This window comes from Sus scrofa, chromosome 1 (assembly GCF_000003025.6).
Source record: "Sus scrofa isolate TJ Tabasco breed Duroc chromosome 1, Sscrofa11.1, whole genome shotgun sequence".
NCBI lineage: Eukaryota > Metazoa > Chordata > Mammalia > Artiodactyla > Suidae > Sus > Sus scrofa.
In genome coordinates this window covers 228,054,637-228,071,047 of record NC_010443.5, presented here as the reverse complement: position 1 = coordinate 228,071,047, position 16,411 = coordinate 228,054,637, and the positions used below count along the sequence as shown (strand labels likewise).

At 36.1% G+C, this 16,411-nt stretch overlaps 1 protein-coding gene across 2 annotated transcripts in view; it reads left to right on the top strand.

Moving 5' to 3' along the window:
- The window catches only part of CARNMT1 (carnosine N-methyltransferase 1), a 37,349-nt gene extending 21,211 nt beyond the window's left edge, over nucleotides 1-16,138 (top strand). The window contains exons 4-8 of one of the 2 annotated variants that reach the window (XM_003121964.5): nucleotides 3,681-3,821; nucleotides 4,807-4,985; nucleotides 7,289-7,402; nucleotides 12,696-12,799; nucleotides 13,497-16,138. In XM_003121964.5, the coding sequence (XP_003122012.5) occupies nucleotides 3,681-3,821; nucleotides 4,807-4,985; nucleotides 7,289-7,402; nucleotides 12,696-12,799; nucleotides 13,497-13,598 (640 nt within the window). In that variant the 3' untranslated portion in view covers nucleotides 13,599-16,138. The remainder of the gene's footprint in view (nucleotides 1-3,680; nucleotides 3,822-4,806; nucleotides 4,986-7,288; nucleotides 7,403-12,695; nucleotides 12,800-13,496) is intronic. The other variant, XM_021064979.1, reaches the window with a different exon arrangement.

Here is a 16,411-nt window from a genome sequence, read left to right as displayed (position 1 = left end):
TCTTCATACCCTCCAGCATTTGTTTGTAGAGTTATTAATGATGGCCATCCTGACTGGTGTGAAGTGGTACCTGATTGTAGTTTTGATTTGCATTTCTCTAATAATTAGTAATGTTGAACATTTTTTCATGTACCTATTGGCCATCTGTATGTCTTCTTTGGAGAAATGTCTATTTAGGTCTTCTGCCCATTTTTCAATTGGGTTTTTTTTTTTTTATTTTTGAGTTGTAGGAGCTGTTTGCATATTTTGGAGATTAAGCCCTTGTCAGTTACTTTGTTTGCAAAGATTTTCTCCCATTTGTGGTTTGCCTTTTTGTTTTATTTATGGTATCCTTTGCTGTGCAGAAGGTTTAAAGCTTAGATCCCATTCATTTATTTTTGTATTTATTGTCATTACTCTAGGAGGTTGGTCAAAAAGATATTACTGCAATTTATGTCAAAGAATGTTCTGTCTGTATTTTCTACCTAGGAGTTTTATAGTATCTGTTCTTTTGTTTAGGTCTGTAATCCATTTCAGTTTATTTTTGTGTGCAGTGTTAGAAAATGTTCTAATTTCTTTTCTTTTTTTCTTTTTTTTTTAGGGCTGCTCCCACGGCATCTGGAAGTTCCCAGGCTAGGGGTTGAATCAGAGCTGCACCTGCCAGCCTATACCACAGCCACAGCAACACCAGATCCAAGCCATGTCTGTGACCTATACCGCAGCTCATGGTAACATCAGATCCTTAACCCACTGAACAGGGCCAGAGATTGAACCTGCAACTGCTGAGCCGCAATGGAAACTTTTTTTTTTTTTCAGTCTAATTTCATTTTTTTACATGTAGTGTCCAGTTTTCCCAGTACTACTTATTGAAGAGGCTGTCTTTTTTTCATTGTATATGCTTGCCTCCTTTGCCATAGATTAATTGACCATAGATGTGTGGGTTTATTTCTGGGCCTTCTGTGCTGTTCCACTGATCTTTATTTCCATATTTGTACCAGTACCATACTGTTTTGATGACTATAGCTTTGTAGTAGAGTCAGAAGGCAACTTTGATTACTGAAGTATGTATTAATTATATGGCTCTATTCCTGGTTTTCTAAATTTAAAGTTAGCTCACCATAAAGGTCTGAACTTAGATTTATATTTCTCTTATTTTCCACAGAATAGAAATGCTTTAGACTTTATAAGAACTCATAATAGAAAATACCTTTTAGAGTGTCTTTGTTTCATACACATAGTAATTAGAGGGACGTTCTTATATGCTATTGATGTCCCTTATATAAAGACTCAGTGGGGGGAAAAATCAGCTGAAGACAAAGGTTAGGGGAGAAATTCTCCAAATTTATGCGTCTCCTTTTATATATCCACTGAAAACATTTTTACCAACTCTTAAGGTAAGGCTTCATGTATTCTGTATTCCATGCCTTTATGACTGGCTTTTAATAGTGGCCTTATATGGAAACTTCTTGCCACAAGTAGAGTAAAGAGTTCTGTAGGCCTGATTAGTTAGGAAATGTTTGGTAATAGCTTCAAAAATTAACTTTCTTTCTTTCTTTCTTTCTTTGTCTTTTTGTCTTTTGAAGGCCACATCCACGGCATATGGAGGTTCCCAGGCTAGGGGTCTATTTGGAGCTGTTGCTGCTGGCCTACGCAAGAGCCACAGCAACACCAGATCCAAGCTGCGTCTGTGACCTACACCACTGCTCACGGTAACACCAGATCCTTAACCCACTGAGCGAGGCCAGGGATTGAACCTGCAACCTCATGGTTCCTAGTCAGATTCGTTTCTGCTGAGCCACGACGACGGGAACTCCCGAAAATTAACTTTCTTTAAGTGAGCAAAGTAAATGTCAGTACTGTAATTAATACAGCTTTCTCTTATGGTTGGCACAATTTCTTATTTTTGCACGGTAATCTTTTACTCAGATTATTAGTTATTCAGAAATTGGTTTTAAAATTTTAACTACCCTATGACTTTACTTCCAGATCCTTTTACTTTCTGTTGCATTACCTTGATTAAAAACAAAGCAAACAAAAAACTGAGCTGAGAACAGCCACTTGGGAAAATATGCATGTTTTTGATTGGGCAAATGGGAACTGAGGAAAGAAAAGAGGTAATTCTGGAGAGTAAGTGTTTTGGTATGTCTGGTAGGGAGTGAAAAATGAGAGAGAGAGAGAAGCCTGGGTGGGGTGCTATGGTGTTGAGTCCTTTGTACAAGAGCTAGCATAGAGTCCTACAGCTAGGAATTTTTCAAATTCTAGCATTAAAAATATGTGTATTCATGCCAGATGACAAATAGAGGTAGGCTGAACAGAGTGAGAGGATGTACCCATCATTCTCTTTATGAACAGTTAAAGTGTTCCACACACAAACATTGTATGTAGTCTGGAATGAGAAGAAAATATTCTATTTTGTTTTAGTGAAAACTGTTAGAAGGTACCTTGCCTATATCAAGTATTCAAGAATATCTTACTAATCATAATAAGCCTATTTATCAGAAATCAATTTTAACAAATTTTAGTGTATGCCTTAATGTATGTACAAAATTCAGCGATGAAACAAACTAAAGAGATTTCATTGAGGTTTTTATACCAATACATGTTCTATATATAGATATTTAAGGTTGAAGGACCCTGGGTAGATTCCCTTGGTATTATATTTGTGGACTGAATTTTCAAATCCCCATAGGTCTTTTTGTTTATTTTCATTTCAAAGTTGGAAATGCTAAAGGTTGGCATATGGCTACAAGTAAAAAGTCCTGTTGTTGTTTGGAGTACAACAAACTTCAGGACTGTATATTTTAAAAATTAAAAAAAAAAAAAAACAACTGTCCATGGGAGTAAATTTGGATATTAGTTTGATTTATGAGCTAAATTTGGACAATAATTTGCTTTTTAAATAATAGCTGATTATACACAGATTTCTTTGGTTTTCCATAAGAATACCACTTTAATTTCCTTAGGTTATATTGATTTGCCTGAAATCTTGAGACAGATCCTTGCTTTGCTATGACTTTTTAGTGGTTTGAAAGTGTATTGACAGATGTTATAGCCAAGAAAGTTGGTGGTAGTAGGGTGATGCTAGTAAATGGAAAACAGTTTGCTTGTGAACTTCCAGGTTGGGGTAATATGTTTGCCATCACATATGCTCAATTAGAAGCAGTTCCCCGTTTTCCCTATGAGAATATCCCAGCTGCAAATTCTTTTGCCAGCTGAAATGCACAGGATTTTAAAGATAGGCCTGACACATTAAAATCTGCATGTACTTAATTTGGTTACATAAACCATGTATTAGATTCTGAGTTTGGAAATAAAGTTGTTTTGTTGTATTGTCTCATGTGATAAAATAATTTTGTTCCATCTCTTTGTATGTTTTGAGATCCCTTTTGGATGATTTGTCTCCTGAGACAGGTGATAGCTACTAGAAATATAAGTCTTGGATATAAGGTGACTCCTTTTTCTTTCGAAAAGTCATACTTTGGGAATTAAGCCCTAATCTGATAACTGAACATTTGGTAATTCCTTATATCCTTATTTCTCATTGATATTTAGATGTATTTCTCAAATTTAAGAATTCAGAATCTTGAGTGAGCTTATTCTTGTTAAATATCTTATGTTTTTAGTTGTTAATATGGATTTTGACCTTTTTTTTTCCCCCTTTTCTTTGAGGGGTTGGACATAATTGCCTTATTTCATTTCAGGGATCCTTCTAAAGTAAATATTCTGGTACCTGGTGCTGGACTAGGAAGACTGGCCTGGGAAATAGCTATGCTAGGTTATGCTTGTCAAGGAAATGAATGGAGTTTTTTTATGCTCTTTTCTTCCAACTTTGTACTCAACAGGTATTTAATTTACTTTTTGCTAGAAATAGTAATTTCTCAGAATCAGATTGACTTACATATTTTTTAACAATTCTGAATTTGGAGATAAGTACATGGTGTTTAATTATGGTATATATTTATGTATATATATATATATCATAAATGTTTTATATTAAAATTAAATTGCTTATACAGTTATTACTTTAATTAGTTGCCAAGATAACAGAGGGTTGAACAGGATGGGTAAGTGGCTTTTAAAAAGTGATTGGGTATTCCATGAAACAGATTGATTTCTGTGCAGAATTCAGGGCTAAGTATTATCCAGGAAGGAGTATTTTCTCATTGTGCCTTGAACTTCTTCAGCCCTTTGTTTCTTTATGGGATAAGATTTTAGAGTAGCAATCATAATTTTTCCTTAATCAGATTCTTATAAAATGGGCAAGCATGCTCATAGAAAGATAGTTAGAAAGATCTCTGAACTTCTGTGGCCTGTTTTAGAAAGTAGTGGAACAGAGTTTTTAAAGCCAGAAGAGGTGTATTAGAGAAAAAATAAATAGCTGCCTTATTTAAATAATATGTTGTCTTGGTTGCAATATGAGTTAAGGAATAGTGAGAAGTTTAAAAGGAGAGTGTTATACAAAATAATTAAAGTATGTAGCAAACAAAACCCATGCCATTTTTGGAAAAAAAAAAAAGTGGTTGGAATGTTTTTTACTTGTGCTTGAATTTTGGCAATATGTTTTTTTTTTTTTTTTAATTTAAATGAGCAGCACATTTATATCTCTGAATTTACCTTAATTTTGTTTCTGTTTTTTAATCAATGATTAGTTACTCGTCTACATTCATATGTGGAGTTTTAGATAATTGGGTGGAGTTTGGTAGTAACACTTTAAAGTCTAAATTATATAAGTAAATCTTCAGTCAATCAGATTATATTTTAGTGTTTAAAGTAGATTTTCTTGGTAAAATATTTAGTTAACGTTGGATTTTTACTCATGTTTTGCAGATGTTCTGAAATTAACAAATATAAGCTTTATCCCTGGATTCATCAGTTTAGCAATAACAGGAGGTCAGCTGATCAAATTCGACCCATCTTTTTTCCTGATGTTGACCCCCACAGTCTTCCTCCTGGTTCTAATTTTTCTATGACAGCAGGAGACTTTCAGGAGATATACTCAGAATGCAGTAAGTTGAAAGCAAGTGTTTTAAAGGTCATGCCCTTTATTCTAAATTTAACAAGCTGATTTTATACTAAGCCAAAGTTATGGTCATTCATTTTGATGGTAGAAAAAAAGGAATACTTCAGTGACAATTTAAAGTATTTTCAAAGTTTTGTATAAGGCAATGGTGGCACATATAAAGAAATATGAGATCCCACAATTAAGAAATGTAGAATCTGTTCTTAATTTAAGACAACATGTAAAGCAAATTTGAGTGAGAAATGAATACAATAAAGATGGAGGTAGGAGAAGTAACTTCTTTGTGTAAATGCTGTGTGACTTGAAGATTAGGGAAGAATGGCAGGCAGAAGTACAAAGGTATGAATGTGTAAACTAATCAGAGATGGTAGAATAGCCTGACCGGAAGGAAAAAGAACATATGGGGATTTAATGGGAGAAATGACTAGAGGAGTAGATTGGTTCTGGATTGTGGAGGACCTTTATAATAAGGCTATAAAGTTTGAACTTCGGCCCGGCAAAATGTTAGAGAAATTTGAGTTAGGTATTAGAGAAAGGGACATGGTAATGGGGAAAGAGGAGAGAGAGAGATTGACAATAAAACAAAGAAGAAAATAAAAGGTCCAGAGGTCAGCAAGGTCGTTAGTTTAACAGACTGTTGAGCACCTGCTAAGTTAGCAGTTATGTTTTAGGCATTGCAGAGAGGGCAGTGAGCCAAACAAAGCCCCTGCACACAGGGAACTTATATACCCATACTATTTGGGAGAGAGGAGCAAAGACAAATTAATGTTGCAAGGAAAAAAAATAAGGGAAGGTAGAAGAGATAATGAGTAACTGGGGAGGGGCTGCTGTTTGATACGGAGTTACCAGGGAAGGCCTTTCTAAAGGGGAAACTTAACAAGAAAAATTGAGCAGAGAACTTCAAAAGAATGAAGAGGCAAGGCATTTGGATACATGGGGGGCAGGGGGAAATGTTGCAGACAGAGGGAATGACGAAGGAGGATTGGGGTGGGAAGGGTGCTTGGTTCTGCTTAAGGAGAGCAAGGGGGTCAGTTGCCTGGGATGTGGTGAGCAGGCGTCAGTGATGGGAGATCAGACTGGAGGAGGTTTGGTGAGGCTGACTTGGAGGCCATAGCAAAGACTTTGAGTTGTACCCTGAGGGAAATGGGAGGCCATTGAAGGGATTGGAGCAATAGAATAAGATACTCAAGTTTTTGTTTATTTTCCCATGAACGCTGGCACAGGGAAAACCTACACTCTGAAGGTAGAAGGAGAGAGATGGAAGGTGTTAGGTGCTGGTGATAAGTTAGGGAGCAGGGTTTCAAAATAGGAGTGAAATAATGGAAAACATTGCTTTGGCAAGTAAAAATGACTGGAGCATGGTTTGAAGAGGAGATGGGAAGATAAGGGTGCCTTGTTGCACCAGCTTTTGTATAGACACTCACCTTCAATCCTGTCTCTTCTGTCTCTGTGTCAGGCACAGCCTCCAAAAGACAAACAGTGTTCTCTGCTGAGTTCCCACTCATTGCTGCTCCTTGCCCCTATTCCTCTTTTTAACTGGCAGTTCTTCCAAGTACTGGTGGATGCCAAAGTATTTTGATGCCATTCATTTCTCAGTTGGCAGCAAGTGCCTGCAGTCTTTTTGAAACCTTCCAGAATTGGTTGCTAACACTGATTTAAATCACATCTTAAAATTCAGATGACTATTATTTCATCTTAACTGATTTTAAATGAAGGCTAGAAGTTGAAAACTTTATAAACAAAACTCTTATAAATATTATTCAGTGAAGATAATAGTGATACAGGTTATCAAAATTGATTTACAAATTGATTATCAAATTAGTAGTAAGAGCTTTTATGGATTACAAAGTTTATCATAAATGATTATTTTAGGAGTTCCCATTCTGGCTCAGCGGAAAATAAATCAGACTAGTATCCATGAGGATGTGGGTTCAATCTCTGGCCTCACCCACTGGGTTAAGGATCTGGTGTTGCTGTTAGCTGTGGTGTAAGTTGAAGACGCATCTTGGATCCTGCATTGCTGTGGCTGTGGTGTAGGCTGGCAACTGTAGCCTGGGAACTTACATATGCTGCTGGTCAGCCCAAAAAGCTAAATAAATAAATAAATAAATAAATAATTATTGGCTGCCTTGATTATAGTAGTTGATTGAAAGAGTTGAGCTTCTAAACCCCTGCAGTTAAATGAAATAGTCCATAGTCTGTCAAGAAGTAACTGGTACACTTACAGAATTAATTAAAAGACAGGTAAAATAACATAACAAATGTAGTAATTTGATTTTCCTTGAATAGATACCTGGGACTGTATTGCTACCTGTTTCTTCATAGACACAGCTCATAATGTAATTGATTATATTGACACAATATGGAAAATACTCAAGCCAGGTGGAATTTGGATAAATCTAGGTAAGTTTCTCAGTATTTATTAGAACTTACACATTAATCTAAATACTTATAGCTGTTTTACATTTGGTAATTTCACAGTACAAAATGTTAACAAAAGTCATAATTATGTTGTACACATTTTGAAACCTCTGTAGTTTCCTTTAGATTGTGTCCTAGCTTGTGGTACAGTTCCTGCAGTCATAGCTAATTCCTCCAAAAGCAGTAGAACTCCTCAAAGTTGTATATTCATACTGGGTCAGTCTCACAGCAGTCACAGTTTCAAAGAGGTACTGATTATTAATTTGATGATGATCATTCCTCCATCTTTTCCATTCCCCACTCCAAGGAGATAGCCTTTCTGTTAAGAAGAGAATATTCTCTTCTTTTATAATGAAACATTTGAGGGAAAGCGCTTAACCTCTCCAATGGAAACCTCCTCCCCAATATATACACATACTAGGAAAAGAGTGGATATGATCATTTATGTGGCTACCTTCAGTTAAAGAAAGAATAGAGATATAATTTCATGTTTTCAGAAGCCCTTTTACTGTATTCTACTTCTGGGTGCTAGAAATCAAAAGATGAGTATGATGTAGTCCAGAGTCTAAGAGAAATTACCAGTTTTATCCTCTTCCTTTAAAATAAATGGAGAGTAGTGATAAGGTAAATATACTTTTTTTTTGGTAAAATATATAGTCCATGTTAAGAAGGGCTATATTACATAAAAGTCAGACACTGGTTGAGTCCTTGGTCTTCAAGTATTGGTATAGTTTTGTTGGTGGATTCTGTTATTTGCTGTCTTTAGTGATTTGACTTTTCCAGAGATTTTTTTAAGCTTACAGGTAGTAGTAGGTCTTCTCTAAACTTTCAGAAGTCCATAGCACAGATGAGAGCAGGTGTAAAATATAACCATAATGTGAAGCAAATGGATCAAACCTTGGGTCTTCTTTAAAAGTATTCTTTTTCCCGGAGTTCCCGTAGTGGCGCAGTGGTTAACGAACCCAACCAGGAACTGTGAGGTTGCGGGTTCGATCCCTGGCCTTGCTCAGTGGGTTGAGGATCTGGCGTTGCCGTGAGCTGTGGTGTAGGTTGCAGACCCGCCTCGAATCCCACGTTGCTGTGGCTCTGGTGTAGGCCGACAGCCACAGCTCTGATTAGACCCCTAGCCTGGGAACCTCCATATGCTGGGGGAAGCGGCCCTAAAAAAGGCAAAAAGACAAATAAGTAAATAAATAAAAGTATTCCTTTTCCCAAGGAATGATTGAAAAATAACATTACCTACTGGGTATATTCTGTGTATGGGTTAGGCATTATGTTAGCCACTTAAAAATAGCTTGTTTAGTCTTAAAAGCAACCCTATGTTGAAATAGAATTATTTTATAGTTGAAGAAACTGAGTCTTGGGTTAAGCAAGTAGCGTAATGGCCCTGGAGCTTATATATGGCAGAGACAGCCTCACAGCTCAGATCCAACCCCTTAAGTGCCTAGTTAGCTACCTCTGCAGGCTTGCACTGGGTCATTTATTACTTAGCATTATTTTGACTGTGGATTTATGTGATTAAATTTTTGATCCCAGTTACTGAGTTAAGGTTTTTTATATTTCTGAAGCTTTTGACTTAACTTTCACAGAAGCAACTTTTCTTTTTGAACATTTGTTGGCTTACCAATATTTTATTAAGTAAACTGCCTGGCACAAATACATTTGGCCCTTGGTTAAGTATATTGTTTGAGTAGATGTTCTGAGGCATGGCCTGTGACCTGTCATTGGCATCACAATTAATGGAGCACATTTGCTGATGGGAGGTCGATTAAGAGATCTTCTACTCTTCTTACCATGGAGTTTCCAAGTGATTTTGAGAATTGGAATAATGGAGAAACACAATTCTCCAAAATATTTATTTGGAAGGTTAATACTTTGCAAATAAAATCCTTTGGATGTATAAGTTAAAGAGGTTAAAAAATAATAATTATCTCATATTCACCTTTCCCTTGAATATCAGTGTGCTCCAGGGATCTGTTCAGTGTTTTTCACATTTTATGTCATCACTCATCCTTTACTCCATGTTACTCCTACCCAATCCCATGTTCTCTCCTATTCTTTCAATACCCAGTCTATGTCTCTGGCCTAAATATCTCTTATGCTCCAAGCCAGTTTGTCCAACTTGGATGCACCACAGATACTTCCTAATGTATGTGTCTTGAGAAGATGATGCCCATGTTTCTCCTATGCCTTTTATGTTTTATCCTCTACTCAGACTGCCCTAACCAGGAAACTGGGAGTCCTTTACCCCCTCTTCTTCCTCACCATCTGCACCCATTCAGTCTGTTAGCTGTTTCTCCCAAAGCTCCTTAATAACTCTTGAATCTCTCTTTAACCCAGTGTTTCTCGACTGCCATCCTATTTACCTTTGGGGCTGGATCATTCTTCATTTGAGGGTGGGGAGGTTGTAACGGTTGGCAGTATCCCCGGCCTGTACCTACTATTTTCCATTGGTGCTTCCCCAGTTGTGAGAACCAAAAATGCAAAACCACTCCCGGTCAAGAACCATTGCTCTGGCCTTGTGCTAGTGCCTTAGCCCAGGCCCTCGTCACTGCTTGCTTGGATTACTGCAGTGGTTTCCTTAAGAGGGTCCCTGCTTTTTCAAGTTACCTTCAACCTCCACACCCTTTTCAGTTCTCCATTTACCACCAGCCTGATCTTCCCACCGTGCAGCTTTGTTGTTAACCTAAACTCTTCCGTATGTGTACCCTGCCCTTGATGATCTTTCTTCTCTCTTGTTTCTCAGCTTCATTTTTCTTTTTAACTGCCCCTGCCCTGCACTCAAGTGCTAGTCCTCTGACCTAGAAGGCGCTTTCTCCTTCCTCTCTATTTTCATTTGGTTCTTCCCTGTGTCCTCTTTAACACTCATCTCAGGTAATCCTTTCAGATTGGGTTAAATATTCTGTATTTCTTTTTTATATTCTCAAGGAATCTGTCGCTAGCATTTAACACTTTGCCTTGTAGTCACTCGTCTTTTTGTTTCCCCTCCTGGTCTCTAAACTTGGTGAGTTCATGAATCTTAATGCTTTTTCCTCACTTGGAGTGAATATTTAGCAACTGTTATGTGTATGAATGAATGTATTGTTTCAGAATTTGATATTAGGATCAAAGTAACATTAAGATGCCACAAAAGATCCGCTGCTAATAGACATGATAAATTGGCATATGTATTGGTAAATTCATAACATTCCTATGGTATTGGCTCCAGTCATGTGGTCTTGGAAAATTAATTTTATCTGTAAACTGATAGTGTTTCCCCAGCTCCTTAGGGACCATTTCACCCTAACCATTGACTAGAATGTCAGTCAGTATATTCATACATAATGAGAAGTGTAACTGCTAGTCATTCTGGAGTACTGAAAAGTTTCATTAGAAGTTAAATTATAATGAAAATATTGCCCACGCTGTATGAAATTTGAATTGGGAATATCATTAATGTATAAAATTATTTTAAGGGGTATTTAAGTACTCACTTTAACGTTTCCCAGGTTTGGGAACACATGTCCTTTGGGAAAGGCTCTAGCAAAACTGCAGAAGAATTCCTATACATCCTGTTTTTCATTTTTTCATGGTAACCAGTAACCCTTAAAGGCATTTATATGATATATTTTTAAAAGTGGGGATGTGGGAAATGCATTGTATGCATGCACTAATATATTTATAATTGGGTAGTGGAAGGCAGTCAGTTAGCAAAGCGAATCTGACTTCATCTGGAGGAATAAACAGGTTAAAGTACCAAAGGAGATCTCTGTAGAATGTAAAGAGAAATGGAGTCTATCAGATTTTAAAGCACTCTAAGCTACAAAATTGTAAAACAGGAATTTTCTCATAAAAGATGGATAATTGAACACATACACTGTTTCTTCATTGAAATCTTATTATAGTAGTACTAAAAAAGGTATAAAACACATGGGCAAAGAATGGCAGGGATGCCATTGGGGACAAAAGAAGCTAACAGTATTTCAGAAGATGGGTAGGTGGATAAGTTTTGCGAAGAAAACAGTGTGAATAGAGCCAGTTGACCTGGAATAACCCTGGAAAGTGAGATGCCAAATTAAAAACAAACAAACAAAAAAAAACATAAGCAGGAGTTCCTGTCATGGTGCAGCGGAAACGAATCTGACTAGGAACCATGAGGTTGCAGGTTCGATCCCTGGCCTCACTCAGTGGGTTAAGGATCTGGTGTTGCCCTGAGCTGGGTGTAGATCGTAGACACGACTTGGATCTGCCGTTTCTGTGGCTATGGTGTAGGCCTGCAGCTGTAGCTGCGATTAGACCCCTAGCCTGGGAACCTCCATATGCTGTGGGTGTGGCCTTCAAAAGACAAAAAAAAAAAAAAAAAAAAAAGACAGCCCCCCCCCCCGAAAAAAACATGAGTTGAAAATATGTATTTAGAAAACAGCCTCTTATGTAACCAGGATGTCTACCTAATGCCCATTTCCAGTTCATGCTCAGGAAGGAGACCAGAAATTTAATGCTCTAGAAAAAGTGAGTAGGAAAAGAGCAGAATCTATTTAAAGCATGGCCAGTAGAGAGTGAGGGTGAAGTGTGGTACAGAAAAGAAGAGCATTAATTAAAAGTCTGCATGGAAAAATGATCAGGCAGTGACCACCAGCTTACCCTATCCCTACCCCCAATGCCACCTTACCCTGCCTTTAAAACTTTTTGCTGGGACTTCAGTGCCAGCTGTCTGTTTTGCACATGTGCAAGCAAAGTGGGCAGGTCAGTATATAGCTACCTGGGCTTTGTATCAGTCATTGCATGGTGGGCCTTTTTCTTTTAAATTTTATTTCTTTATGTTTTAGTTGTATCCCCTATATACAACGTAGAGTTAAATTTTCTTTCATTATCCAGCCTAATAATCTTTTTCTTTTAACTGGAATTTTTATTTGCTTATTTACTTGTTTTTTGTCTTTTTAGAGCCATACCTACGGCACAGTGAAGTTCCTGGGTTAGGGGTTGAATTGGAGCTGCAGCTGCCAGCCACAGCCATAGCCACACAGGATCCAAGCTCCGTCTGCGACCTACACCACAGCTCAGAGCAATGCCGTGTCCTTAACCCACTGAGCAAGGCCAGGGATCAAACCTGCATCCTCATGGATGCTAGTTGGGTTCGTTACCACTGAGCCACAATGGGAACTCCAAATATAGAAGTTCTTTAGTCTCCTTTTTATGTTTCATTTGCTACCCAGCTTATTACTCGGAGTTCAGTTTAAACAGCTACTTGTGCATGTTTATGTTTAAGTAATTCATTCATTGTATCTTTAAACCATAGGTCCTCTGCTATACCATTTTGAAAATTTGGCAAATGAACTTTCCATAGAATTGAGTTATGAGGATATAAGAAACGTTGTTCTGCAGTATGGATTCCAGGTAGAGGTAAGGATGAAATGAAGTACTGTCAAAGTTTAACTTTCAGAACACTAAAACAGGAATGGTGATACGGCAGTCACTAGCTTTACCTCTTAACCTCTGGTTTTCTCATCCATAAAGTGAAAATAATAATACATGGCTTTTAAAATTACGAAGATTTGAGGTAATGTGTACGTAAATGGAAAGCTAATCTCTGATGTAATCAACTTTCAGAAAGTTGTAGTTGACCGTTTTATTGGCCTTCGTAAACAGATAAATACCAGTATAGAGGGTGGGAGGGCAGGCGTAAGAGAAATACTGTTTACTGTATGTACTTTTGTACTGTCCAGTCTTTCCTTAACATGTAATTATAAGGTTTCATGATGCTTTGACTCCTGTGTTTTTGTCATGTTTATTGAGAAGCATTCTCTTCATTTAAAAAAAAATAAACATCTAAACATTAGGTTTGTTCTTAAAGAGAAGCAATATATTATGGTAGTATAGTATTCAAACTCTCTAGTTAGATTTCTTAAGTATGGATCTTAAGTTCTGCCAACTTCCTGGTGGTGTGACCTTGAGCAAACCAGTTGTTTGTAAAGTGGAATTAGTAATAGTGTGAACCTTAGTGAGTACTTGTAAATAATAAATGAATTAATATGCAGAATATATTTAAAATAGTACCATGGTTATCATCATAATCATATGATTATTGTTTGCATTTCAGGTGGAAAAAGAATCTGTCTTGTCAACATATACTGTGAATGATCTTTCCATGATGAAATATTACTATGAGTGTGTCTTGTTTGTGGTCCGTAAACCACATTAACAGTCTCAAGTGATATCACCAGGAGAAAAGTTTATTAAGAGCAAATGCTGAAATAAACAACTCAAAATCACCTATCACAATGACAGGACACAACCTCATATCAGTGGTGCCTTCTTATTCCTAACAAAATTTAGAAATAGTGTCTATTTTCTTAATATGTCTATCGCTTTTTCAGAAATATACTATGCTGTGCATATTTGTACTACACAAGTGAAAACGGAGGAAATGTCTTCAAGTATACTTTTTCCTTGAGCCCAGAATTATCTTTCAGTAGAAATGCTATCTCCAGGGTCTTATCAAACTGTCCATTTCAAGTCTGCCATATGAATGACTAATAGTATTGAAGTCCATAATTATCTCCTTTTAGTTGTTTTGTGTGCATTGCACATGTTATTTTTAGAAGAGTCTAAAGGATCCTCTCTCACTTTCAACATCTGGAATTGGGACTTTTGTTTACTTTGGACCTAAGCAATTTATACATAAAATCATGTATCTATTATCATTCAAATTATTCGATTTTATTTTCTAGCTCAGCTGAACTTATAGTTAGCATGAAACATTTCATTTTTATGAAATGCTAAATTTATAGGATCATGGGCCAGTAAAATGCATTTTAAATAACTGAGAAATTAGTCTTTTGGCCACACTAAAGGGAACATTTTTGAAAGCATACTCATCATGGATCACTCTGAAATGTATGCAATCTCAATCTTCTAATTGAGGCACAAAAGCCTTTATTAAAGGTACTGCTAGGAAACTGGGAAAATAAGAATACAATTGAAATGTGTGATTTCAAACTATAAATGAATACATTTTGTCAATGAGATGTTTACAATAATGTCTTTTCTTTAGATTACCTGAATTACAAAAGTAAGCACTTTTTTTTTTCCTGTTAAAACAATTATATACTGGTATGAATTGTCATGATGGTATTAATGTGGGGAAACATTGATTATGAAATTTAGGGATAAATTACCACCCGTGGTCTGTATCTTCAGTATTTTAAGCAGCAGTCACTAATACAATTTCAGATTAACACCAATTTTGTTCCCTAATAGCTGTAGCTAAAACAGTATATTGCTGCTTTAAATTTCTACCTCTAGCAGATCTTTATTGGAGGGAGTTTTCCTTTGTATTTTTTTATGTTTACTATCTTGTTTTCCAATAGCTTGAAAAGTAGAGATGACTTAATGTTTTAAGCTTTTCTTGAAGAAAAGGACATGATATTGAATATTTTCACAGATGATTGTGATGGCATTAAGTGACCTCTGTGGCAATTTGGATTAGATAGACTTAATCTCAGATAATGTGCTGGTGGTATAAATGTCATGTTCTCATAGGAAAACTTACTTACAAATCCTTAGACCTTCACTGTTAGTTAGATTGGGGGAATCACTACACAATCTGGCTTCTTACTCATAGGACCTTTTCTGCACACACTACAGGAGTTCCTGTGGCCTTTATGCCCATGATGCAATAAAAGATTCCATGAAGTTAAGTTGATTTGTCAGGTTATAGATACCTGATGTAACCTATTGGGTGTTTTTGAAAAAATGTTTCTCTTTTTTGTTCCTTAGTACATGGCAGATATTTATTTGGGAATTCTCCCTACCCACCACATAGATGAGCTTGAAATTAAATACAAGGGGGAAAATTATTATTTTCTTTTAAAGAAGGAAATTTAAAAGTAGCATAAGTATTTTTTAAAAAATCCATTGAAAAGAAAGAAATGCATGATGTTTGTAATTTAGAAATGCTTTTTATTCACTGGTTAGTATTCACTTTTTTACAACTTATATCAAAACAAATGATCTTGATTTTCTTATAAAGAAAAAAACCAGGTTGACACCAATGAGTTGGCTTTATTACTTAAAATTTTTGCTATCAGGTTTTATTCTTTAATAATGTTACTTATATTTCTAAATTATAGCTTATATTTTAGTTAATTCCAGAATCAGTTATTTCATGTTTCTGATTTCTCCCTCATACCATGAATACTATTTTCTAAATGTACTACACAAATTTGCATCACTTTTTTTCTCTTATAGCTTTTGTAGTTAATACATTCTAAACTTGAAAATTGTGGTATCAATCAATAATAGAGGTATCACTGGAGGATTTAATTTTGTATTTCTTATGTGTAGTCCTAGCTACTAAAGTGTGTAAGTTTAAAAATTTTTTTCCTAAGTAACTGTACACACAGATGTTTTCATTCATTTTCATAAAGTGGAAGGAGGTAGATTGTTGTGCTTTTTTTTTTTTAATTTCCATAATCTAAAGCAGTGCAGGCTAGGGTATATTAATCAAGTAAGCAAAATGGGTTATGTAAAATATAAAGAGAAGCTGTATAAATCACAGTATAAAATTATGAAGTTTGGGAACTGTAAAATGTACTGTACTTATATGTAACTCTCATCCTAAAAGTTGCCACAAAGGCTGAATTGGAAGCTTCATGTCTGCATGAAATTTCCTATATTTTTAATGTGTATGATGGACTTAATTTTTCTTGAATATTAAAGTCTGCCAGTTGCTATGAAACAGTATTTGCTTGGTTGTTTCCATCTAAATTAGTGATAACCATAGACATGGGAATTTTAATTAATTGAGCACATATATTTTTGAACCTTTGGCTTAGCCCATTTTTATATACTTCTAGAAAGTCAATATGAATACTTGGTCTCTGAGTAATGCTCAGTCTTTATTTTTGTTAAAAAGTCAAAAAATAATTATAAAGGGGAGTTCCCATTGTGGCTCAGTGGTTAACGAACCTGACTAGGATCCTTTAGGATGCAGGTTCGACCCCTGGCTTTGCT